This window comes from Melozone crissalis, unplaced genomic scaffold, assembly GCF_028551555.1.
Source record: "Melozone crissalis strain CALT ecotype California unplaced genomic scaffold, PUWL_Pcris_2 ptg000056l_1, whole genome shotgun sequence".
Taxonomy (NCBI): Eukaryota; Metazoa; Chordata; class Aves; order Passeriformes; family Passerellidae; genus Melozone; species Melozone crissalis.
In genome coordinates this window covers 8,809,099-8,834,545 of record NW_026535834.1, presented here as the reverse complement: position 1 = coordinate 8,834,545, position 25,447 = coordinate 8,809,099, and the positions used below count along the sequence as shown (strand labels likewise).

Here is a 25,447-nt window from a genome sequence, read left to right as displayed (position 1 = left end):
GGGTGCTGGCACTGCCCAGGGAATGGGCACAGCCCCAGGGCTGCAGGGGCTGCCAGGGATGCCCAGGGTGGGGTTGTTGTGGGTCATGGCAGGGCCAGGAGCTGGGCTGGTCTCTCTGTGACCCTTGTGGAGCCCTCCCAGCTCAGGGATTCTGTGTCTCCATCCTGTGAGGTGCAGTGTGCTCACACCAGTGTCCCAGGAGACATTTCTGGCCAGGGGCTCTGCTTTGTCCTTGCCAGGACTGGCTCCCCCAAACCCAGCAGCACCTCCAGCCCTGGAGATTCCTTCATTCCTTCCCCAGCTTTACCCACACCCACACAGCCCTGAGCCAAAGCTCAGCTGCCTCTTGTGGGGTGGAAAGCAGAGGGGTTCCACACAGATGCAGCTTGGAGGAGCTGTTTTCCAGCAGCATTTCCCACACCCAAACCTGTCCTTTTCCCCTGTTGGATGGTGCAGCCAGGGCTGGAAGGAGCACCAGGAACTCCCTGTTCCCACAAGAAGAGGAATTCTGAAGAAGAGGATTTCACCTTGGGACAGCAGCAGCTCCTGCAATCCCTTGAAGTTGTTTTTGCATGCAGCAGAAGTTGGTGTGGGCACACTGTGAGTGCTTGGAATGATGGAGCAGACAAGGAATTTCCCCCAAATTTATTCAACGGCACAGTTCTTGCCCCACCTCCAGCTTCCAAAGGCAAGGCTATGGGTCTGATCCATCTTCAAACAGCACAGCAATATTTCAAAAAGAGTTGTTCCAAATGATCTTCCAATATATAAAATAAAATTTACATATAGTCCCCATTTTTATACCAAAAAATAGCTTTTTTTCCCCCTTGTATAAAACATCTCCTCAGCAGGTTACAGACAATGATGGGACAAGAGGCCCAGCAAGTGGTTTCCTTGGTTTAAGTCAGAGTGGTGCAATGATGGTGTTTGTCCTCAAATCCCTCTTTCTCCACTGAATTCACCTCATGTTTTGTAAGAGATTCCTGAAGTTTTCCAGTTCTTTCACACTGGTTGAAACCCTGTGTGCGAGGAAAGCAGAAGGGAAATGTTACAGCAACATTCATGTAGTGAATTATTTAAAACCTGGGAGAAAGGGGCTGCATCCAGCAAAGCTTCAAGCAGCTCTTGGGAAGAGAAGATTTGGAATTGCAGCTAAATTAGGTTGAGGTTACAACCAGGCCCCTCACTGTTCCCCTGCCTCTTTTTAAAGCAAACACTGGGACTCACAGGGGAATGGGATGTTAAGGAACTCATCCTTGGAAAATCCTCTTTGCCAGAAACTCTTGGTCTCTCAACATCACAAAGAGCTCATGCATAACCAGAGTGTCCTGAAATCCTCTCCTGAAGGCCTCATTATCCTTCTTTTCTGACAAAAAACTCCTCATCCAGAGAGGCTGGACTGATGGATTCCTGTTAAAAATGCCATCATGATCTGGGAATGAGCTGGGGAGAGGCTTAAGGAAAACAGCCCTTGCCTGGGACAACGCGCTCCAAGGACAGAGTCACACAGTCCCTTAAAAATGATGAAATTCTTTGTATCTCGGCATAAATGCCTCCTTGAATTCCTTACAGAAATGCAGAGTATAAAGAATATTTTAAATCATTCCAACTGTTTTACTCCCTACCAACACCTGGTACCAAACTATGACCAGAGCAGGAGTCCCCACCAAAACTACTGGGAACTGATAAAAATAAGAGCTCAGACTGGGAGTACACTGCAAAAGCAGAGGGGAAAGTCTCAAACTCACCTTCCAAAGGCATTAAATAAGGCCACAATTTCTTGTCTGGTCAGCTGGAACCCGTAGGAAGGGCCACTCTCAGGAATCTTCTCGATGAGGTTCTCTGAGAAGAGGATCTTGAGTGCTGTGCCCAAGCCCTGTGTCTGTGCAGGGATCAGAGAGGAGCCTTGAGGAGCAGCATTCAAAGCTCCCTCCTCCTCCAGGCCAAGAGGATTTCCCTCCAGCCAGGCTCTGCACCCTCCCCTCTCCTGCCTCATCCCAGTTTCCCAGGCTGAGCAAGCTTCCAGCTGCTCCCTGCTGCCTGCCCAGGTGAGGAATCAGCAGCCCTGAGCTCTGTCCAGGGCCTGGTTGGGATCCAAGGGCCAATCCCAGCCCCAGAGCTCCCAAATATTGCAGACAAATCTCACCTGCAACTTCCCCCACAGCCGACACTTGAAGCAGCCAACACAGTCCATGATCTTGGAAATGTTCTTGAAGTGCAGCCTAAATTCCTCCTGGGGGAAAAGACATTCATGGTTAGGCATTAATTAGGGCTCCTTCCAGGTATTAATGTGAATTAATCCTGGAATTCAGTGGGACTGAGGTAGGAAAAGCCTCCTGCAGTGGGGCCCTTGGCAGAAATTACCTTTAGTTTGGCAGCTTCCTTTTTATTCCCTGCAAAGAAGGAGTTTTCATCGAAATGCAGCGGGAAGGACCTGGAAGGGAATGATGAGAGTTGGATTTCTGCCCTCCTTGGGTGTATGGCTGCAGTCAGGGCTGGGATAAACACAGCTGGGAGCCACTGGACATCCCCAGAGGGGTTTTAATCTGATATCCACTCCCAAGGAATGGAACGAGATGATTTGAGGTCCCTTCCAACACAAACCACCCTGGGATTTTATTTTCTCTTCAAATTTGTATTGATGTCATTCTAATTTGTATTTTCCCTTCCAATTTGAGCTGGCATCTCATCTTGGAGACTTTTTCAGCAATTTCAGTGCTGACAGACAGAAGCACAGGAGGGGGATGAGATAAATCAAACATTGATCACTTTAGGAGACACCCATTTCTGTCTGGTTCCAGTATCTTCCATTCCTTTTACTCCAAACTCCATCCAGCAGCCCAAACCTCTGTTACCAAGATATTTAGGATGGTTTTTTGTTGCAAACACGAAGCCAGGCCTGGTATCCCACAGATGACTCACACAGGTAGCCAATTTTAGGGCTAACACGTAGGCAGTTATTAAATTCAATTCTGCTAAATCCAAAAGGCAGCCAAGGCTATTAAACCATGGGACTAATTAAACTGTGGGACTAATTACCCAAATTCTGTAATTTGCATACAGATATTAATAATGTGTTCCCAGCAAAACTACACCACTGGTTCCACGTCCCTGCTCATGGCAAGGGGGCTGGGCTAAGATGACCTTTAAAAAGCTCTTTCCCAACCCAAACCATTCCATGTTTCTGTGATCCCACTGCACAAATGGCTGCAGGAAGAAGCCAGAACTGCCTTTCCAGGAGCTTTACATGTCAGGTTAGGCACACAGGGATGGTGCAGAGCCACTGTCCCCGGGCACTGAGTGCAATTACTTGGCCAGATGGAGAATTTCCAGCAGCAGGTGCTTCATCTCCGCATCCTGGCGCTCATTGCCGGTGTACAGCTGGAAGCCAGGGCGCTCAAAGAAGGGCAGCACTTTGGAGAGGGCCCTCAGCTCAATCAGGTACAGAAAATAGAGATTTTTGAGTCTTCTGGGCCCTTCCCCACTGGTGAGGGCTTCATCAAACCTCTGCTGGAACTCCGTGACGTTGGGGCCCCATTTCTTCTCCGACCACGAATCTGAGACAGAAACAAACCCCAAAGCAGTGAGAGGTGGGGGGGTTTTGTGGGACCCCCCCCCCAAAGGTTCTTTTGATGGGGACATCCCTAAAAAGTTCTGTGCAGAACTGAGAGACAAATGGGACTTTTTGATTTTTTGGTCTTTAGGTTGTTGTTGATTTTTTCTCTTTTCAATAGTTTAGTATGTTGTTTAAATACTGGACTTAGTGCAGAAAGAGAAAGGTGCTAAAAAGCTACAGGTTAGGTTGTTGTTTATTTTTTAACTCAAAGTTTACAGGTTAGCTTGTTATTTTTTCTCTTATCAATACTTTAGTATGTTGTTTACACACTAGACAATGTACAAAGAGAAAGGTACTAAAAAGTTAACGATTAAGTTGTTGTTTATTTTTTCTCTTATCAATTTTATTTTTTCTCTTATCAATAGTTTAGTATGTTGTTTAAATACTAGACTTAGTGTACAAAGAGAAAGGTACTAAAAAATTACAAGACACAAAGGTTTAAGGTCTTTTAAAGTTATTTTGCTTAATTAACTTTTCGAATGTATTTTATTTTTACCTTTCTACTAATAATTAATTATTTGTTTGTTCACCCAATATTTGTGTTGTGGTTCTTTCTAACCAATCACTCTGTGTTATTAATACTGTAAAAATGGAGTAGATGAAGAACAAGGAGATCAGATAATGCTCAAAATCCTTCAACTTGTTTTCTATCTACCTCCATACTAAAAACCCAAAACTCTGAGGTTTTCACCCTGTGATAAACTCTACTAATATTTATTCATATACGAATTCACTATACTAGTATAATTAATACTAATAAGTATAATATAATATAATGTAATATAATGTAAATATGATATGATATGATATATAATATAATATAATAATTATATTATATTATATTATATTATATTATATTATATTATATTATATTATATATATAATATTATATATAATATAATATATACATTATATAATATATATTATATAATATATTATATATATTATATAATGTATATTATATATAATATAATATATAATTAATACTAATAACTACTATTATTTATACTAATACTAATTCACTGTACTAATATTTCAGACATATTTCATTTGTTCAAGGGAGGCAGGATTGTAACTCAGTTCAAACCCCAGCAAACACAAAACTCCTGCAGATTTTTTTCAGGTAATTCCTGAAGCTTCCTAACAAACAGGGACACCTGAGGAGAATTCCTGATGATATGGATAAACAAGAATGGAGGAAAATGGCCTCTATTTTCCATTTTCAAGCCCACAAAGAATATTTCTGTTGCTCATTTTACCATGTATTTAAGATTATTCTATAAAATACACAGTGGAAGATATAAAAACCATCTCAAGCTGATGCTGCAGCCCCAGCTCATCTCTTGCCTCTGATGTTTCCCACATTATCCCATCTCCCAACTCCAACCTGGCCTGACTCACATCCAGGTGAGGTCCAAGTGGGCTGCAGACACTTAAATACAATTATTTAGTTAAATATAAATGACTTTCCCAAATTCCACAGCAATCACCTTGATTTTCAAGTCCAGGGTTGAAACTGGGATTCCTCAGACCAGGTATTTATGGACCAAAGCATGGGAAGGAAATGGAAATGGAAGTGGAAATAGAAGTGAAAATGGAAATGGGACATGGAAATAACTGCTGGAAATGGAAATGGAAATGGAAATGGCCATGGAAATGGCTGCTGGAAATAGAAATGGAAATGGAAATGGACATCGAAATGGCTGCTGGAAATGGAAATGGAAGTGGAAACGGAAATGGAAATAGAAATGGAAATGAAAATGGAAATGAAAATGGAAATGGACATGGAAATGGCTATTGGAAATGGAAATGGACATGGAAATCAAAATGGACATGGAAATGGTTGCTGGAAATGGAAGTGGACATGGAAATGGCTCAATGGAAATGGCTCAATGGCCTTGGGAAAGCCCAGCCAAGCATTTCCCAGTCCAGGTGAGGTTCTTGCTGGACTGACGATCATAAAACCAGGCTGGGAAGGAACAGCCTCGACCCACAGCCAGAAACTCACTCCAAAGTAACCTTGGAGGAAGAACAGAGGGAATATTTGCTGGAAGGGCTGGTACAGAACATGCTGTCAGACCTGGAGGCATGAGGTAACTGCATCCCTGACCCTGTTACACCAGCTGGGTGCTGCAAGAGCACAAACAGGCCTGAGTGCTGCTGGAACAGGCTCCAAGCAGCACCTGGCAGAGCCATGGAGGTGTCGGGAGGTGAGGAGCTGGGGCAGGAAGCAGGATTTACCTTGCAGGAGGTACCTGGCACTCAGGTGGATGTTGATGCTGGCGTGCAGACCAGAGATGAGCCTGTAGAAAGCTCTTTTCTCCACACAGACCCCTGCAAAGAAAAGGGCAGTCAAAGACACAGAAAGCACTCACTGGATTGTGAGGCAGGAATCCAATCCCACTGAGAGTGGCCACTAATCCCATTTCCCATCTCCTGTCCATCCCAGGAGGAGCAACCACGTTGAGAGCAAGGATTACCTTTGAGCCACTTGTAAAACGTGTGCCCTGGAAAGAAATGAAAACACATCAGTGAGGGAACAGCCCGAGCCTGATGCCCTGAATCCACCTCCAGGCTGGCCCCAGAGGAGCCTCTGCCCACTCCAGTTTGCAGAAATTGGGAAAGGAGCATTAAAAGAGCATGGAAAGAGTTTTCCTGCCCCCCCTTGTGAGCGATGCTTCCCTAACACGGCACGGCAGCAGCTCAAACAGCACGTGGGCTTTCCCCAGGGGGCTGGGGGGGCACAGCAGGGAAAAGCAAGGATCAGGGATTGCTTTCCTCTTCTGGCCACAGTGGGGAGAGGGATATTTTTATAAAACAAACAAAGCAACCAACCAAAAAACCACAGAGTGCAACCGAGCGTGCAGAATGGCACAAGTCAGGGTTTCACTGTGCCTGCTCTGTGTGCAGGGAAGGGATCTGGAGATCAGGATTTGGGGATGGTCTGGAGACAGGAAAATGCTGTGGAGAAGGGAGACCTGCAGGGAACAGCCCTTCCCAGGGCCTCAGGGAGTTGGGCACCCCTCTCCTACTGCTCCAGATAATTTGGGATTGAGTCTGTTCAAAGCTTTCTCAGTCATAAGCACTGAAAAAAAAACCAGGACAATTTCTGTCCCCAAAGGCTTCTCACACTTGAGTGACTGCCTTCACACTGAACTTGTGCTGTTAAAAAAGTGCTGCTGGACTTTTTAAACCCTTCACAGGAGGATGGGCTGGGACAGGGAGCTCACAGGGATCTCCCTTCACTCTGCTGAGCAGGGACAGGACCCAGGGAGAGGCTGGGTTGGATATCAGGAGAGGTTCCACTATTCCAGAGGGTGCTGGCACTGCCCAGAGAATGGGCACAGCCCCAGAGCTCCAGGAGTGTTTGGACAGCACTGCCAGGGATCCCAGGGTGGGATTGTTGGGGGTCTGTGCAGGGACAGGAGCTGGGCTCTGGTCCTTGTGATCCCACTCAGGATTTCCTACGATGCCATGCCTCCCATTCCTGGTTTTCCTGATGAATGATTTTGCTAACCAGGTGCATGATCTGAGGCACAGCCTGTGACAGCAGGATAAGGACACCCCACTTGTTTCTGTTGGCAGTAAAAACAAACAGTGCCACTCACCTCCATCATCTCCTGGGGGGAAATGCACAAGTGGTGGAGGGAGAGAGAGAAAAAGAGAATAAAAACATTACACACAACCAAAATTAAGCTCCAAAGTGCAACTACTGCTCTGCTCATCTGCTCTGACAAGAGAAGGATCCTCTCCAGAGAGGTTTGGGAATGTTCTGAACACAGAAACCCCGAGTGCAGCACTGAGGACACCGGATGGGAACAGTGCTGAGTAACCTGACCAGTGCAGGGGGGATCAATACTTGCAAAGGAAGTACAGGCTGATATTTCCAGGGACATTGCACATCTCCTTCAGCAGGAGGAGAGCCACCCCTTCCCACCAGGGTCACAGGAGGGGGATGAGCAGCTCCAGAGCTTAGGGGGAAATGAGGAGCTGGTGGCAGAGGGTGCTGCTGGAGGTTGATGATGTTCTCTTGTTCCCAAACCCTTTCCCTGCTTTCACTGACACTGCCTGGCCCTGGCTCCAGGGCAGAGCTGCTCTCTGGGTGCTTCCATGGAGGATCCAGCCAGGTTCTCATTTCCAGCCATCACAGATGGTTTGGCACTGCCAAATTCAGACACCAGGGACCCAGGGAGAGCTCAGCCCTGCTCCCAACCCCTCCAAAACTCACCCTTTTTCCAGGACTGGAAGATCAGACATTCTTTCTCCACAATGGATGCTAGAAAAACCCACTTCCAGGTGCCACAAAATTCTACACTTGGTCAAGAGCTACAAGATCTTTCTGATCCAGCAAGAGAAGGAGCCCAGGGAACATTTGCTGCTCCTGGAGCTGGGATCAGTTCACTACTAACCCACTTAGTGAGATAAATGAATGACTCACCTCTGCCAGATGCCAAAGGTCTTTTTACATTCTGAGGCCTAGGAGAAGGAAAAAAAAATAATTTAAATAAGAGATGTAAATAAGTTACTGTCTCTTGTGTGCACAAACAGAGCAGAGCAGAGGTAGCTACTTCAAACAGCCTGAGGGGATCTAAAATCTTCTTCCTTTAACTTTGGTTAGGAAAGGAAAGGATGGAGCAAAATGTGGGTTTCTGTGGGGGGTTGGTGTTGCTTTCTCCTTTTGTTTTAGAAAAAACAGAAAGGAAAAGTAAATTCTCTTCTTTTGGGGCAGCCACATGACTTGTCCCTGGTGTAACCCACCAGGAGGATGAGGATTCACTCCTGCCCCTCAATCAGCAGCCTCAGGTTTGTGGAACTGGACCCCAAAGCACCTACTTGAAGCAGTTTTCCTCATAAATGCTGTTCCAGATTTTCCAGGCGTCGGGGCCCTTGTAGCCAGTGTAACGCTCTGGGTTCAGGAGCAGATCCACGTACTCAGCATCAGGAGAATGGATGTCTGTGGAGCACAGCGTACACAGCCTCAGGGACAACGATTTTCTCAGGGAAAATGACATTTCCCAAAGCTGACCCAGCCACCCCTGCCCCACCTTGCTGAACACAGCAAAGCCCAGAGCAGCAAGGAAGCTTTGTCAGAAATATTTGTGTATTATTTTCAAAATACTCAGGTCAGGGGGGTGAGAAGGAGCAGAAATGCTGTTTTGATGGTATATAACTCTGGAATTGGGGCTGTTCAGCCTGGAGAAGAGGAGGGTGTGTAGAGCCCTCACAGCAACATTCCAGGATCTAAAGAGGCTACAGGGAGTGGGAGAGGAGCTCTCACTCAGGATCTGTAGGGACAGGACCCAGGGAATGGCTCCCAGTGCCAGAGGGCAGGGATGGATGGGATATTGGGAAGGAATTCCTGGCTGTGAAGGTGGGGAGACCCTGGCACAGGGTGCCCGGAGCAGCTGTGGCTGCCCCTGGATCCCTGGCAGTGCCCAAGGCCAGGCTGGTCAGGGCACCCTGGGATGGTGGAAGGAGTCCCTGCCATGGCAGGGAGTGGAATAAGATGGGCTTTAAGGTTCCAACCCAAACCATTCCATGACTTAAAGCTCTGCAGAAGTGCACAAATCCCATGCCAGCCTTGCCATCCCTGCAGGTGCCCATACCATCAGCCTCACAGAAGCTGTCCGAGGAGTCGTCGTGCTGTGCCCACTGCAGCACTGCCTGCCGAGTTTCCTTGCTGCAAAAAACGAGGGGAAACTTCTCAGAGAGAGCTCTGATCCCAGATTTCCCTCAGGACAAGGAAGGATCATGGCAAAAGAAGGCAAACCTCAAAGAATCATCCACAGCTCCGAGCCTCTTGGCCTCCTCACACTCCTCAGCGAGGCTGTTGGCTTCTTCTGAGTACTGGGTTGGAAAGCAAAGGGGTGGGGAGGGATGAGGATTAAAAAGGAAATTATTTTCTGTTTTAATTTAGCCTTCAATGCACTGTTAACAGAGGTTAAACCCCAGAAAGCCTTTCATGATTCAGCCTCACTGTGTTTGCACAGGATGTCCCAAAGGTTTGTCTTGCAGGGACTCAGGGCAGCCCCGGCAGTGCCTTGGGAGCTTTGTGTGCCTGGTGACACCAACTGCTGGAGAGATGGCAGAACACCCGGCTCCATCCAGCACAGCCACCTCACAGCCTCTGTGCTCTGCAGGCACTTGGAGAGAGTAAAAATTCAAGTCTAAAGAACATTCTGACATTTACTGAGCCACGCTCAAAGCCTGGGGGCAGATTTGGGTTCATCACGACAAAAAAGACTTTGAGCGTGTCCAGGGAAGGGAAAGGAGCTGGGGAAGGGTCTGGAGCACCAGAAGAGGCTGAGGGAGCTGGGAAAGGGCTGGAGAATCCCTGAGGAGCTGGGCAGGGGCTGGAGAATCCCTGAGGGAGCTGGGCAGGGGCTGCAGAATCCCTGAGGAGCTGGGCAGGGGCTGCAGAATCCCTGAGGGAGCTGGGCAGGGGCTGCAGAATCCCTGAGGAGCTGGGCAGGGGCTGCAGAATCCCTGAGGGAGCCGGGCAGGGGCTGGAGAATCCCTGAGGAGCTGGGCAGGGGCTGCAGAATCCCTGAGGGAGCTGGGCAGGGGCTGGAGAATCCCTGAGGGAGCTGGGCAGGGGCTGCAGAATCCCTGAGGGAGCCGGGCAGGGGCTGCAGAATCCCTGAGGAGCTGGGCAGGGGCTGCAGAATCCCTGAGGAGCTGGGCAGGGGCTGCAGAATCCCTGAGGAGCTGGGCAGGGGCTCAGCCTGGAGCAAAGGAGGCTCAGGGGCCCTTGTGGCTCTGCACAGCTCCTGCCAGGAGGATGGAGCCAGGTCAGGCTCTGCTCCAGGGAACAGGGACAGGACAAGGGGAAATGGCCTCAAGTTGTGCCAGGGGAGGTTTAGATTGGATATGAGGGAAAATTCCTTCCTGGAAAGGGTTGCCAGGCATCAGAAGGAGCTGCCCAGGGTGTGGGGGAGTTCCCATCCCTGGAAGGGATCAAACCCACGTGGATGTGGTGCTTGAGGGGCTGGTGCAGGGACAGCTGGACTCGATGATCTTCCAGGTCTTTTCCAACCTTGTCATTTCCGTGGCACAAAACTGGACCACAAAGCAAACCCCCCTCACGCCTTTGTGCTCAGCCACACCCACCTTGTAACTTCCAGCTCTGATTCCATCAGGGACTTCATCCTGAAAGGCAAAACAAGGCAGGTGCCACCTGTGGGGCTGGTGAGACCCCTCAGCGCCATCTCTGGGAAAGGTCTGGGGTGTCACCACAGCTGCCAGAGCTGACCACAGCACTCAGCCCAGCTCGCAGCACATCCAACCCCTCACTCCTCCCCACACCAAGGAGAAGAAACATTCCTAGTGGCTTATTTTGATTTTTTTTTAAATTTATTGCAAGATTCCTTTTCTCCAAAGGTCTGAAGCCTTCCTCAGGTGCTACACCAGGTTGTGCTTTGCTTATCCCAGCAGGAATTTGGGAAAGCCAGGCAGGAACCCAGGTGCCTCCTCAGATTTTTCATCTACCAGCCCCTGACACATGATTGATATTCCAAACTTCCCTCTGACCATTCCATCATGGAATGTCAGCCCCACACAACCAGCCCCAAAATTCTCCTCAACTTCCATTTTCTCCAGGAGTAGGAAGGCAATAGAACCATTTCTACAGGAGCAAATGCTGTGATGATAAAAAGAAAAATTAAGCAATGAGAGTTATTTTTATTATTATTATTTTAATTAAGAACAGCAGGGACAGTCAGTTCTTAAAATAAGAACAACTTTCAGCTAAAACTTAGGTAATTGTAACAGAACTCCATCAAATTACTCATAATCACTACCAAAAATAGATTTTTTTTTAAGGAAGAAAAAGTTATTTAAACAACATTTAGGGTTATTTTGAGGTGTAAAAAAAACCAACTTCATAATTCCATTTTAGAACCCAAGAGTGAGGGAGTAAGACAGTCTGTGCTGGCTGTCAACACCAAAACATGAAATGTCCCCAAAGGGGCCACCAAGCTGTGACTGCCTCACCTCCTCAGCCCAGTTTTGGGCAGACATCTGCACTCAGGGTGTTTTCTTACAGCTGAGGGAACAAAACCCCTTTGTCCAGGATACAGGGACAGGAGTGCCCTTGGAAATGGGATGCTCAAAGAACCATTTCTCCTACAACAGGGCTGGAAAGCTCTGAGACAAATTCATCAGCCAAAATTAAATCACTGTGCAGCTCCATGGGCAACAAATTCTGTCAATTAACACAAAAACTATAATGGTTTTGCCCTAAAAACTAATTACTAATGGAAAAATAAAGAGCAGGAGAAGTTTTTGGCTGTTGGCAGAGAGTCAGCTGTTAAAATCCCAGCCTGCCTTGAAACCTGAATTAGTATTATTACAGAATTTAGGATTTTGGCCTTTCTTAGGGCCAGCAGTGTTGCTGCACCCATGAAAGATCCACCAGAGTCCCAGTTTTGCCATAACTAAAATAACAAAGTTCAGTCACTTGTTTGCTGTTTCCTCTTGGTGTGCAAAAGTTAAATAAATAAAAAAAAGGTAAAAGAATGGATTTGGTACTTACAGAGGGGCAGGGCTGCACAGCACAGTCTCTCATCCCACAGTGACTGTTGTCCTCCCAAAAGGGACAAGGTTTCTGCAGGTTTACCTGCAAATAACAAATCACCCTGTTCAATAACTCATCTCCCCCTGCAGCCAAGCCAACCTTTCCAGTTTTCCAAGAAAAATCCAAGTTCTGAACTTGTTTGCTCCAACCAGCAACTCCTTGGTGACCCAGAATCCACCTCATGGAATCCAATCCATGGAATCTCTGGCAGCAACAGCCATCCATGAACCTGAGGGTCTGGAACTGATGCAGGTTTTCCATGGGAAATCCTCTCATTATGGATCATAAATTAAATTGCTCATCAGCATCTTTAAATCACAGCTCACCAAAGGAACTCCTCTCACTAATGTGTTGCTTAAGAGGGAAAAATGGATAAGAAAATATCTTTGAAATCCTCTTAAAAGTACATTGCATCTTATTGAGATTCTCCTCATAACAGGAGGGTCCAATTGACTGCACCCTTAAAAGATCAGGGTTAAAATGCAGATGTCTGATTTTAAAAAGATCAGCAATAAGTTCACAGGAGATTAAAAAAAAAAGGCAGCAGCACACAAATAAATACAATTTTTGCAAGGAAAAATGACCTTGTAGTATCTAAAATAGTCACTTTGCAGGAGTTCATTCAGTCTGGGAAAAAGTTTGTAGTTGTTGAAGGCATCGATGGTTTCTACATCACAGGTGCAGTCATCTAAATAACCAGTAACCTGGGGGAGAGAAAAACAATAAAATCACAATCAACAACATCAAAAATGAGAAATAAATTATAACTAAATATAAAAAAACAAATATAAACAACTCAGCCAGGACTTTTTAACACTGCAGAGAATAAAATAATTCATCATTTTCTTTCCTTTTCCCAGCAAGCCAGTTAAGTTTAAGCAGAAGGGACACGGCTGCAGTGAGCACAGGCTGCCAGCTCAGGTCCCTCCTGGGTGAGCCTCAGGAAGGCATTCCTGGAGGATAACAGGGAGTCAGAGCTGCAGTCTGCATGTGGGACCAGTCAGGCAACAATGCCACAATGCCAGCCCCAAAGAAACTCCTTGTGGTTCATCAGCTTTGGTTTGGTGTGGTTTGGTTTGGTGTGGTTTGGATTGGTTTGGTTTGGTTTGGTTTGGTGTGGTTTGGTTTGGTGTGGTTTGGATTGGTTTGGTTTGGTTTGGTTTGGTGTGGTTTGGATTGGTTTGGTTTGGTTTTTGGATTGGTTTGGATTGGTTTGGTTTGGTTTGGTTTTTAGATTGGATTGGATTGGTTTGGTTTGGTTTTTGGATTGGTTTGGTTTGGTTTGGTTTGGTGTGGTTTGGTTTGGTTTGGTTTTTGGATTGGTTTGGTTTGGTGTGGTTTGGATTGGATTGGTTTAGTTTGGATTGGTTTGGTTTGGTTTGGTTTTTGGATTGGATTGGATTGGTTTGGTTTGGTTTGGTTTGGTTTGGTTTGGATTGGTTTGGTGTGGTTTGGTTTGGTGTGGTTTGGTTTGGTTTGGTTTGGTTTGGTTTGGTTTGGTGTGGTTTGGTTTGGATTGGTTTGGATTGGTTTGGTGTGGTTTGGTTTGGTTTGGTTTGGTTTGGTTTGGTTTGGTTTGGTTTGGTGTGGTTTGGTTTGGATTGGTTTGGATTGGTTTGGTGTGGTTTGGTTTGGTTTGGATTGGTTTGGTTTGGTTTGGTTTGGTTTGGTTTGGTTTGGTTTGGTTTGGTTTGGTTTGGATTGGTTTGGTTTGGTTTGGTTTGGATTGGATTGGTTTGATCTGGTTTGGTTTGGTTGGGTTTGGTTTGGTGTGGTGTGGTTTGGTTTGGTTTGGTTTGGATTGGATTGGTTTGGTTTGGTTTGGTTTGGTTTGGTTTGGTTTGGATTGGATTGGTTTGATCTGGTTTGGTTTGGTTGGGTTTGATCTGGTTTGGTTTGGTTGGGTTTGGTTTGGTTTGGTGTGGTGTGGTTTGGATTGGTTTGGTTTGGTTTGGTTTGGATTGGTTTGGTTTGGTTTGGATTGGTTTGGTGTGGTTTGGTGTGGTTTGGTTTGGTTTGGTGTGGTTTGGATTGGATTGGTTTGGGTTGGTTTGGTGTGGTTTGGATTGGTTTGGTTTGGTTTGGTTTGGTTTGGATTGGATTGGTTTGATCTGGTTTGGTTTGGTTTGGTTTGGATTGGATTGGTTTGGGTTGGTTTGGTGTGGTTTGGGTTGGTTTGGTTTGGTTTGGATTGGATTGGTTTGATCTGGTTTGGTTTGGTGTGGTTTGGTTTGGATTGGTTTGGATTGGTTTGGTGTGGTTTGGTTTGGTTTGGTTTGGATTGGATTGGTTTGGTTTGGTTTGGATTGGTTTGGTGTGGTTTGGGTTGGTTTGGTGTGGTTTGGTTTGGTTTGGATTGGTTTGATCTGGTTTGGTTTGGTTTGGTTTGGTTTGGTTTGGTTTGGTGTGGTTTGGTGTGGTTTGGTGTGGTTTGGATTGGATTGGTTTGGGTTGGTCTGGACAGGGCTGGGAGCAGCCTGGGACAGTGGAAGTGTCCCTGCCATGGCAGGGGTGGCACTGGCTGATCTTTAACGTCCCTTCCATCCCAAAGCATTCCGTGACTCTGTGATTAGTGCAGCAGTCCCCCTGCTGGCCTCACAGAGCCATTTGGCACACAAACATCTGCTCTGCATCTGCTGGATCCTTCTTGCATCATCTGAACTACTCAACAGGCTTTGTGCAAGCCCTGAAGGAAAAATAAAAACAACAAAGAAAGAAGCAGTACAAATTCAGCTGTGGCTTCCTGACACATCCATTACTGGCAGATTACAAAGTTGCTCAACACAGAAGTAATTTTGCTTCCCCCACACCCCCAGTGAGTCCTTGGGGACATCAGAGAATCCTGGAATCATCCTGGATGGAAAAGATCACTGAGTTCAACCATTGCCCCAGCACTGACCATGTCCCAGGTGCCACATGCAGGGAGATTTTAAATCCCTTCAGGGATGGGGACTCCAGCACTGCCCTGGGCAGCTGTGCCAGGGCTGGACAAACCTTTCCAGGAAGGAATTTTCCCCAATATCCAATTTAAAGCTCCTCTGCTACAACTTGAGGCCGTTCCCCCTCCTCCTGTCCCTGTCCCCTCCTGGCAGGAGCTGTGCAGAGCCACAAGGGCCCCTGAGCCTCCTTTGCTCCAGGCTGAGCCCCTGCCCAGCTCCTCAGGGATTCTGCAGCCCCTGCCCGGCTCCTCAGGGATTCTGCAGCCCCTGCCCAGCTCCCTCAGCCTCTCCTGACAATCCAGCAAGAGCTACACAACAACTAAAATAAAATTCTATTTACCAGCATGGAAATGGAGCAGAGAGGAGGATGCAGAAATGGAGCACAGAGTCACATGAAATGGGGAGGTGGGGGAAAAAATAGCCAGAATTCCCCACCCCACTGGAATAACTCTGTTTTGTTGAGGCAGCATGGTTTGGAGGCTCACTCATATTTTCAGTGTTTACACTGCAGCTCAGTGTGTCACCCTCACACATTTACTGAATTCTGTCCTGCATTTTGCACACTAATGAAGATTAGCAGTGATTTAAGATTTCCCCTAACCTGAATCACCCTTGTAAAAACAAACAGCAGCAATTTGCTAATCCAGTTACCCAATTTAAAGCTGTTGCAAATTTATTTAGACATTAAAAAAAACCACATCAAAACAACAAACCACAGGGACTAACCAACTACATCTTTATTTCCTGAAATCCTGACATCCTTCAAGGCAGGAAGCTTACAGGTTGGGTCTAAAAGTGACCTAAAAAAAGATTTGGGGATAATCTTCAGCTGCTCTCTGTGTCCAAAGGAATGACATCCCTGTAAAAGTGGGAACACATTGCAGCTCCCACCAACCCCCTCTGGCAGCACCATTTGGGCCAGGTCTGGTTTTGTTATGTCTGGTGACCAATTCAAGCCAGAACCAAGCTCATCCTGAATAAAATCCAGAGATGCAAAACCAACATCACTTTTTTTCTTGTCAAGCCAAAAGAGATGACAGCAGCTCACGTGGACCTAATTTTATTTGGTTTGCATACCCTGCAGGCAATTAAATAATTCAGTTTGCAGGCTGAACACTGCATGGAACTACACACAAGAAAGATTCTTGACTTGACTGAAATTACATGAAAGTTGTACACTGAAAGATCTGAGCTTGGGGCTTCAGCTGCAAAGTTGTAACCCAACTTTGTCCTCTTCTAATGGTAGGAAAAGATGTCAGAAAACAGGAAAACAGTGCAAGAGGAGCTGGAAATAAATGCATGAATGGATAATATCACTGTACTACTTTTTCCACAAGTTGTCTGTGCTCTACCCCACCAGGGAAGCACTGCAGATGATCCCAAATCCTTAGGACTGGATGGGGGTTGTGTTTGGAGCTCTCCAAATCCCAGTTTATTGGTGGGATCAGCCTCAGGGTCACCCTGAACACGCCTGTGGGGGCAAGGGGCAAAGGGAAAGGTGCTGGGAAAACTCCACATCTGCTCAATCCTTCTTCCTCCAAGCATTTCAGCCAGAATGGGTAAAAATGGGCAATTTCCCCAGGCTGTGTGTGCCCAACCTACAGCCAGAGGACGCAGGAGAGAAGCAGCACCAAGGGCTGAGGCTCCTCAGAGCCCTGCTGAAAGCCCCAGTGATGCCCAGCTTGAAGCTGAGTCACTTCAACACTCAGGGAAGTGGCAGCGCCAGATCATTTGGCAGGATTTCTCCTCATTTCAGAGGTTCCCTCTTGCTCCATGACCCCCCTAAGAACCCATTTTTCAGCCCTCACCTGGTTTGGGACTTCACCTCCTGCTGCCAGAGCAGCTGAGCTCCGTGTCAAACGTGCCCTCCTGTGGGTGGTGCCCTAAAACACTTCCTCCCACCCCACAAACAAAATATTTACCTACATCCCCAGCCTGTGCCAAGGGGAGCAGCTGTCTGAGATAAACCAGGGATGGATGCAGCCCCCAGCACGGGCCATGAGCCTGCTGGCAGCGTGAATCACCAGCTGAGTGAGGGGTTTGCTCACCTGCCCTGGCTGTGAGAGGCTGGCAGGAGGCTGAGGGGCAGGGCAGGGCTGTGCCAGTGGGACAGAGCAGCAGGAGTGGCTCTGGGTGCCGAGTGAGCCCCAGGGTGAGGTGCCACAACCCCAAATCCAACCTCCACCTCGTGTGCCGGGAACACCAACAGCAGGGACTGTGCAATCCCCGGGTTTGGCCTCTGCTCCACCTTCCTTCCCCTCCATGCTGCTCTTCTCACGTCCTTCTGCTGATCTGAGTGTCACAGGAACATCCCCTGAGCAGTGGATTTTGGGGATTTCCTTGTGCTGTGTTCCACACCACAGCCTGGCTGCAAAGGAGAACCTTTCCCTGCATCTCCCACCCCAGCCAGGCAGGAAAGAAGGAGAACTTTTCCCTGAATCTCCCACCAAAATCAGGCAGGAAAGAAGGAGAACTTTTCCCTGTATCTCCCATCACAGCCAGGCTGGAAAGAAGGAGAACTTTCCCTGCATCCCCCACCACAGCCACAACAGGGCACAGGGAAGGGAGTGCCACAGAGGCTGAGGGGTTGGGTTTAGCCTGTACCAACTTCCCTGGCACTGCCTGCCCCTCTGGACAAGTCCCAGGCTGATGGTGAGCTGATGCCTTCCCTGCTCCCTCAGCAGAAGTTTCCTGACACAAAGGAGTTGGATTTCCATGATCCCTGTGGGTCCCTTTTCTATGATTCCATGAAATTATTTCCCTTTCATCTTTCCAGTGCACTTGGGCAGGTTGCTGGCAGCCAGCTGAGCACAGCCATTCCTGCACCTGCCCTGGAAGCTTTATCTGCCACTCCAGGTGTTTGTCCCCATCTTCTGCCCAGAAAACAAGGACTCGGTTTCCCAGAACTCACACAGAAGTGAATCTCACATGGGAGCATCAGGATGGGGTCAAACCAGGGCCTGAAGGGCTGTCACAGCACCCCAGAATGGTTTGGGCTGGAAGGGAGCCTAAAGACCATTTAGCTCCACCCCTGCCATGGCAGGGACACCTTCCACCATCCCAGGGTGCTCCAACCCTCATCCAACCTGGCCTGAGACACTGCCAGGGATCCAGGGGCAGCCACAGCTGCTCTGGGAAAACTGAGCCAGAGCCTCACAACCCTCACAGCCAGGAATTCCCAATTCCCAATGTCCCATCCATCCCTGCCCTCTGGCAGTGGGAGCCATTCCCTGGCTCCTGTCCCTCCATCCCTTGTGCATCCTCTCTGTCCATCTTTCCTGTCAGCTCCCTCCAGGCACAGGAAGGTCACAATTAGACCTCCCTGAAGTGTTCTCTTTTCCAGGCTGAACAATCCCAACTCTCCCAGCCTTTCCTCCCAGGAGAGCTGCCCTGATCATCTTGGTGGCCTCCTCTGGACTCCACCAGCTCCATGTCCCTCCTGTCTGCAAGGAGCAGGACACTGTTCCAGCAGGGATCTCAGCAGAGCAGAGCAGAGGGGCAGAATGTACCCCCAAAGATCTTCTCTCCACCTGGAAACGCCTCCTGAAGAGCAGAGCTCCTCTTTGCCAGAGAAATGGGAGCTGTGCTAGGAATGAATCCCTGCCCCAGAGGCTGCTGAGTGAACACCAACCCCACAGGAACACAAGGACAGCCTGAAAACCTGCCCAGGTGCCAGGGAGGAAACTCTCCACGGCCACACTCACCCCTAATGACAGCATCCTGCACACAGAAACATTCCCAAAGGCAGCCAGCCCTCTGCCAGACAGGAAACCTTCACAAAATCCCCTCTGCCAAACACCTGCAGCACATCCTTAATGCAGCTGCATCAGCCTGTAAACAGCAAATGAACAATAATTACCAGGAATATACAGGAGACAGCCATGGCTGACTAAAGCTCTGATGCAAACAGGAATATCTCGAGGGGGGGGATGAGCTGCCTGTAAAATTTGAGGGGATTTTGATATTGGAATGTTAATCAGAGCTTGGGAAGCAGAAAGCAGCATTTGAAACAGCAGTGTTTGCAGCAACAGATGGATGTTTCTAATGAAGGTTTCAGGGCTGCTTGGTCTCTAAGGAAGGGAGGTAAAATAAGAGTGCCAAAAAGCAGGTGAGGCATTGCCCTGGGTGCAGAGCAACGCCCATTCCAGAATCACTGCCTGCTGGAGTCAGCACTTGGAATATTGCTGGAGCAGCACTCCCAAAAGTGGCCCTTGTCACCTGTCCCTGGCAGACAAGTCACAGCTCCTCCAGTCACCCACACTGAGGCTTCTGCACCTCATGAGGCAGCAGGAGATGGCTCACAGGAGGAACCAGAGCTGTACCAGGCCTGCAAGGAGCTAAACAAAGCAGGGCAAACCAGATCATTCAAGGCTGGCCCTGTATTTTCTTTGGTGGCAAATAAAAACCACCAGACCAAGTGGATCAGCAGATTAATTTTAACCAAAAGATGAGGCAGCCCTCAGGTGTGATTTAAAAGGTTTGGTGGTTAGAAAGGCTGAGAAATGCTGCCCTACATGACACCTTTTCCTAAAGGTAATAAAAAATTCTGCTCTAAACATTTTAGGGAAAACACCAGGGTGCTCCACAGAATGCAAAGTGCATTGCAAGAACCCAGCAGTGCCCAGAGCAGCACACCAGCTCCTGCAGCCCAAGGAAAAGAGCCTGGCAGTCCCTGCCATGCCAGAATGCCAGTTCAGTAGTGGTTGCAGCTCCTTATCCCATTCCACACTCCTGACTGAACATCCAAACCTCCCTGCTTACAGGAAGCTGCAAGGAAAAACCCTGCAGAGATCCAGAATCTAAAGGCATGTTTTTCTTTATCAATTCTTTATCAGCAGAGTTTTTATTTACCATTTCCACAGGAAGGTGAAAGTGTCAAGAGCCACCCCAGAAGGCAAAGCCAAAGCCAAGAGTGTAATTCCATTTGTTTTCTTTCTCCACTCTCAATTCCTGACCCACATTTAAGGACTAGAAATTTAATACAGCAAGAGTAGCCTTTATAAAAGCTTCCTGTTTTTGAAGGCAACAAAAAAAGGGGCTGAAGACATTGTGACATCCTCACTCCTTGATCTTGCAAATGTGCTTATCACAGGAATTATTCAGGTTGCAAGGGACCTCAAAAACCATTTTAAGTCACACCACGCCATGGGCAGGGACACCTTCCACTGTCCCAGGGTGCTCCAGGCCCTGTCCAACATGTCACATCATAACCACTAAGAAATCAGATGCAATATTCTTACAAGCAGGTCGTGTAGAGCAGAAACTTTTTTTTTGTGGTTCCTCAGAGTGAATAAAGGACTCATTTGCTCTCAGAGTAGGATGGAAGAGATGTGTTCAGAAGAAGAACCTGGCCTCGGGCACTGCCAGGGATCCAGGGGCAGCCACTTTGCTTGTGCAAAGTAGTGTGAGAAAGAACTGCAGAGTGATCTCCTCCTCAAATCCAGGCTTGGTACCCAGCTCTCTCATTTCTGTACCTCAGCAGAAGCTGCACTGAGTGACAGTGACACCCCTGGCACACAACAAGAGGAATTAACCCCGGAGGAGTTTTAGGGAGCAGAGCAGCCCAGCTCCCACCTGGGCATGGCAGGGCAGGGTGGCAGGAGGATCCTGGAGAGCAGAGCTGGGAGAGCAGCAAGGCAGGAGAGGGGATGGAGCAGCTGCCAGGGACAGCAGTGATATCCCTGAAGCATCCCAGGAGAGGCACCTGGGCAGCTGGGGAAGAAATGCTCAACAAGTTGGAGCACTCCCCTCTACTGACGAGAGCAGGGAGAGAATACAGTTAAGGTGGCATGGAAGAGAACCACAGAACCCTGCAATGGCTTGGGTTAGAGAGGATTTCAAAGCTTTTCCAGTCCTGGGACACCTTCCATCATCCCAGGGTGCTCCAAGCCCTGTCCAACCTGGCCTTGGCACTTCCAGGGATCCAGGGGCAGCCACAGCTGCTCTGGGCACCCTGTGCCAGGGCCTGCCCACCCTCACAGAAAGATTCCCAATTCCCAATCTCCCACCCATCCCTGCCCTCTGGCACTGGGAGCCATTCCCTGTGTCCTGTCCCTCCATCCCTTGTCCCCAGTCCCTCTGCAGCTCTCCTGGAGCCCCTTCAGGCCCTGCCAGGGGCTCTGAGCTCTCCCTGGAGCCTCCTTCAGGTGAACACCCCAAGCTCTCCCAGCCTTTCCACCCAGCAAAGCTCCAGCAGCCCTCGGAGCATCTCGGAGCCCTCCTCCGCGCTCTCCCCAGCAGCTCCGCTCCCTCTCCACGCCGGGCACCCCCGACCAGCGCACCGCACCCGCGCCCAGGGCCTCCCTCCCGCTGCCTCCCGTGCCCGGGCCGTGCCCACCTGGCAGAAGCAGCTGGGCCGGGCGGCGCGGGGCAGCGCCAGCAGCGCCAGCAGGACGAGCCGTGCCCGCAGCCCCGGCAGGACGAGCCGTGCCCGCAGCCCCGGCAGGACGCTCCCGCTCGGTGCCGCCATCTCCGTGCGCGCTCGGCCGGGGCTCGGCGGGGCCGCCCCGCTCGCACCGCCCCGCCCGGGGCGCGGCCCGGCGGCGACGCGCGGAGCTGCACGGAGCGAGCGGGGCACGGAGCGAGGGCACGGCCCGGGCCCGGGACACTGCGGGACACGCACAGAGAGCGCTCCGCAGCGGCGCGGGTTCGCTACGGGTGATAACAGTAATAGGGTAATAACAATGATAATCCAGCTTGTCGGATGATGTTGTTCTGAGGGGTTTTTTTGTTTTGTTTGTTTTGGTGGTTTTTTTTTTTAATCAAAGGTGTTTTAAAAAGTTTTATTCTATTTGTAGTTTCGTTTGAAGGGTGAGATAATGCAGATGTTATAATTCACGCTATTAGAATCAGAAGCTATTTATTTCTTAATTATACTATAATATACATATTATACTATACTATATTATATTGTAAATATTATATTATATTATATTATATTATATTATAAATATAAAAATAAAATTAATTAAATATTAATATAATTTGTATGTATTATATATATTATATATACATTATATATAATATATGTAGTATATTATATATAGTATACATAATATATATGTGTGTATTATATGTATATATTATGTACATATTGTGTATTATATTGCATTCAATTAATTACTATATACAATATAATATAATATAATATAATATAATAATGTAAAATATAATATAATATAATATAATATAATATAAGTAATATATATTATATGTAATATATATAATATGTGTATTATTATATGTATATATAATGTACTTATATTATATTATATTATATTATATATAGTAATATAATATAATATAATATAAGTAATATATTATATATATGTGCATTATTATATGTATATATAATGTACATATTATGTCATATTCTATTCCATTCTATTTATTACTATATATTAGAATAGAATAGAATAGAATAGAACAGAATAGAATATATGTGTATTATTATTCGTGTATATAATGTACATATTATATTATGCTATGTTATATTATACATATATTGTAGTATATATTTCTTAATTACACTTTATAATACACTATAAGCATTTCATGACTTATCAGTTTTGGCCACACCATACTGTAAATGTTTTAAAGCTTATCACTCAAAATTACTTTTTGTGGGTCTTAATACAATGTATCTTTCATAGTTCAGTTTTTCTAAAGTACTTAATTTTTTTTGTAAGGTTGTCCTTTAAAACTTCTTTCTATTTCTCTCTTAGCAGTATCTCTCCTATTCCATAACATTTCTAAATTAATATTTCTTACCTTAAAATTTATATACAAATACATACTATATAAAAACCTTTGATCAGGTTTAAAAATTTTCTACAAATCTATTTCTTACATGCTAAAAGGACAATATTCCAGTGCTGGTGTGCTCCCGACCAACAGCCAAAGAACACTCGGTGTGTACAGCCAGTGTTACCTTTATCCTGCTACGTGCTGAGGTACATGAATATTCATGTGTCTCATGCATTATTCAAACATTCTTTCAGACTTTCTGATGCTTTGGGAACTCCTTTGTTTGACTTCTTCACACTCTGGCCCATCTGCATGACATCCTGTGTGTCAGGTCAATGTGTTTTATTTCTTCTCGTGTCTCCATCCTGCTGTTTCACATCCTCTGATAAGGATTTAGTATTAAATTAAATTAAATTTAACATGGTACTCCCTGCTCTGGTTTGTGCCATGGTTATCACCTGGACAGGTTGGTCAGTGGATGGCCTTACACAGTTTTAGTTACACAAAAGCCTTTTCACATATAGTACAATACTTTCATTACACCATTATTTCCATAAGTGATACACAGATATTATATTTCTGTTCTATTATATTCATAGATATTATATTTCACAACTGTTTCTGTGAGCAATACAGTGCATACTTAAACTGATAGATTATATTATATTAATAAGCAGCTAAAGAGTTGTAATTGATACTTTTAACCAATATTATTAGTATTAGTATTAGTATTAGTATTAGTATTAGTATTGTTATTATTATTTCCTTATAATCACTAACAACATGCAAAATCTAATACATAAATGCAAAAGCCAATAGTACCTGGCAATTTTTCAGTCACACAGTGGCACTGGAGGGACATGGGGCTGGCAGTGCTCCTGGCCCCACTCTTTGGGGGAATTTGGGGTGCAGCCCCCAGCCCCATGGGCTAACAGATGAAGATCAGCTCCAAATTTTTATTATTAAAAATAAAAAAAACACATGCAAGGTCTCCAGTGTGTTGTGGGTTGTTTTGTCTCCACCAGGAATTTACAGCTACAAAGGGACAGAGGAGAAGGTGCCAATATAAAACAGGGATGTGCACGTTACAGAAAAAAAAACATTTCACTAAGGATGAAAAGCAATGCTAATAATGCAGACCAAAGCCACCTTTAATGAATATTCACACATATTAATTACCTGACAGTGACAGCCAAGCATTTGGTCCATTTATATCACGGTTCATTTTTTGCCATCACAATGACTGAAGAGAGAAAATTAGTGAAAAAACAAATTTACTTCTTTCACCTTCTGAGGTGTGGTTCAGAACTATCCAGTGTGGTTTTCTGCCAATAATCTGATCACCAATACTTTAATTCTTTGCTCCTCAAAATCATTAAGCAGATTTAAATTACAAAAGCTTATTATTTTGTCGGCTGCCCCATCCTGGCAGTGCCCAAGGCCAGGCTGGACAGGGCTTGGAGCACTCTGGGCTGGTGGAAGGTGTCCCTGCCTTCCAGGGGTGGAATGGGATGGGATTTAAGGTCCCTTCCAACCCAAACCATTCCATGATCCTGTGACAGGAGATAGCTTTTCTTGGACTTACAGCCAGGTCCGTTTTCTTGCCCAGATGGACAAAGGTGACTTTTTGTCCCTCCCAGCCCTCATTCCCAGCTGGCAGTGCTGGCCTTGGTGACTTTATTCTCTGCAGAGCTCAGCTCTTGCTCATCCCTCCTTGCTCTCCTGGCCATTGCCCTCTCACCCTGTCCTGCTCTGCTGCCCCCAGTGAGGCTCTGTGGGATTCTCCAGACCACAGCAGCTGTTGGTCTGCCTTGGGAATTTTTAAAAATAGCTTAGAAACTGTTGTAAAATAGTTGATAGATGGTTAAGCACGTACTGTTAGTTTGGTTATTATATTGTAAAAGGGGTTAAAAGGGTAGTTATGAGAAATAGGGTGCTTAAAGTACCATAACACAGCTCAGTAAAATGCACCATGAGCCAGCCTGGACAGAACTGTAATGAGCCAATCAAGCGCCTTAAATGAAGGATCTAAAAAGAAACCAATCCAAAGGGACAAAAAATGGGATAAAAAGGGGCTTTTGACCCACTGAATTGTGCTGGGACATCGAGGACATCATCGGTACCATCGCTGCTGAGCAGCGCCAGCGCCGGCACTGCTCCATCCTTGAGGGAACGCTCCTGCTCGGCCCGGGCCCCCTTGCTTTATGCCTTTCTTTTTTCATAATAAATACTGAAATCACTTTAGTACCGGGAGTCTACTCTCATTTGTATCAGGAACGTCCCACAAACTGCCCACAGCAGGAAATGGGATGACCTTTAGGGTCCCTTCCAACCCAAACCATTCCATGACTGCTGGAGCTCCATGAGGTCTCCCCGCACCTCCTCTGCCCACACTCCGCGGCCGCCCTTGACCCCACGCTGTGAGCCTGGCACAGCCCGTGCCCATTGCAGCCGCTGCTCGTGACACTCGCGGCTCCTCACGACAGCGGCCGCCTGTCGCGACAGCCGCAGTCCTCCGCGGCGGCAGGGGGCGCTGCACGGCGCTGAGGGCCGGCGCCGCCGCCATGGCCC

The 25,447-nt window shown here is 47.0% G+C and overlaps 1 protein-coding gene across 1 annotated transcript; it reads right to left on the bottom strand.

The window, feature by feature from the left end:
- Positions 1–421: 421 nt before the first annotated feature.
- ERO1A (endoplasmic reticulum oxidoreductase 1 alpha) lies at positions 422–25,442 on the bottom strand. Its single transcript, XM_054286696.1, has 17 exons — positions 25,358–25,442; positions 21,468–21,781; positions 12,776–12,895; positions 12,150–12,233; positions 10,727–10,765; positions 9,387–9,463; positions 9,223–9,296; positions 8,450–8,570; positions 8,055–8,092; positions 7,225–7,236; positions 6,097–6,123; positions 5,858–5,950; positions 3,311–3,557; positions 2,365–2,434; positions 2,147–2,233; positions 1,749–1,882; positions 422–1,019 (listed from the first exon to the last, which is right to left on the bottom strand). The coding sequence occupies exons 1-17, from the start codon at positions 25,440–25,442 to the stop codon at positions 959–961; spliced, it is 1,683 nt and encodes a 560-aa protein (XP_054142671.1). The 3' UTR covers positions 422–958.
- Between the last annotated feature and the right edge of the window lie 5 nt (positions 25,443–25,447).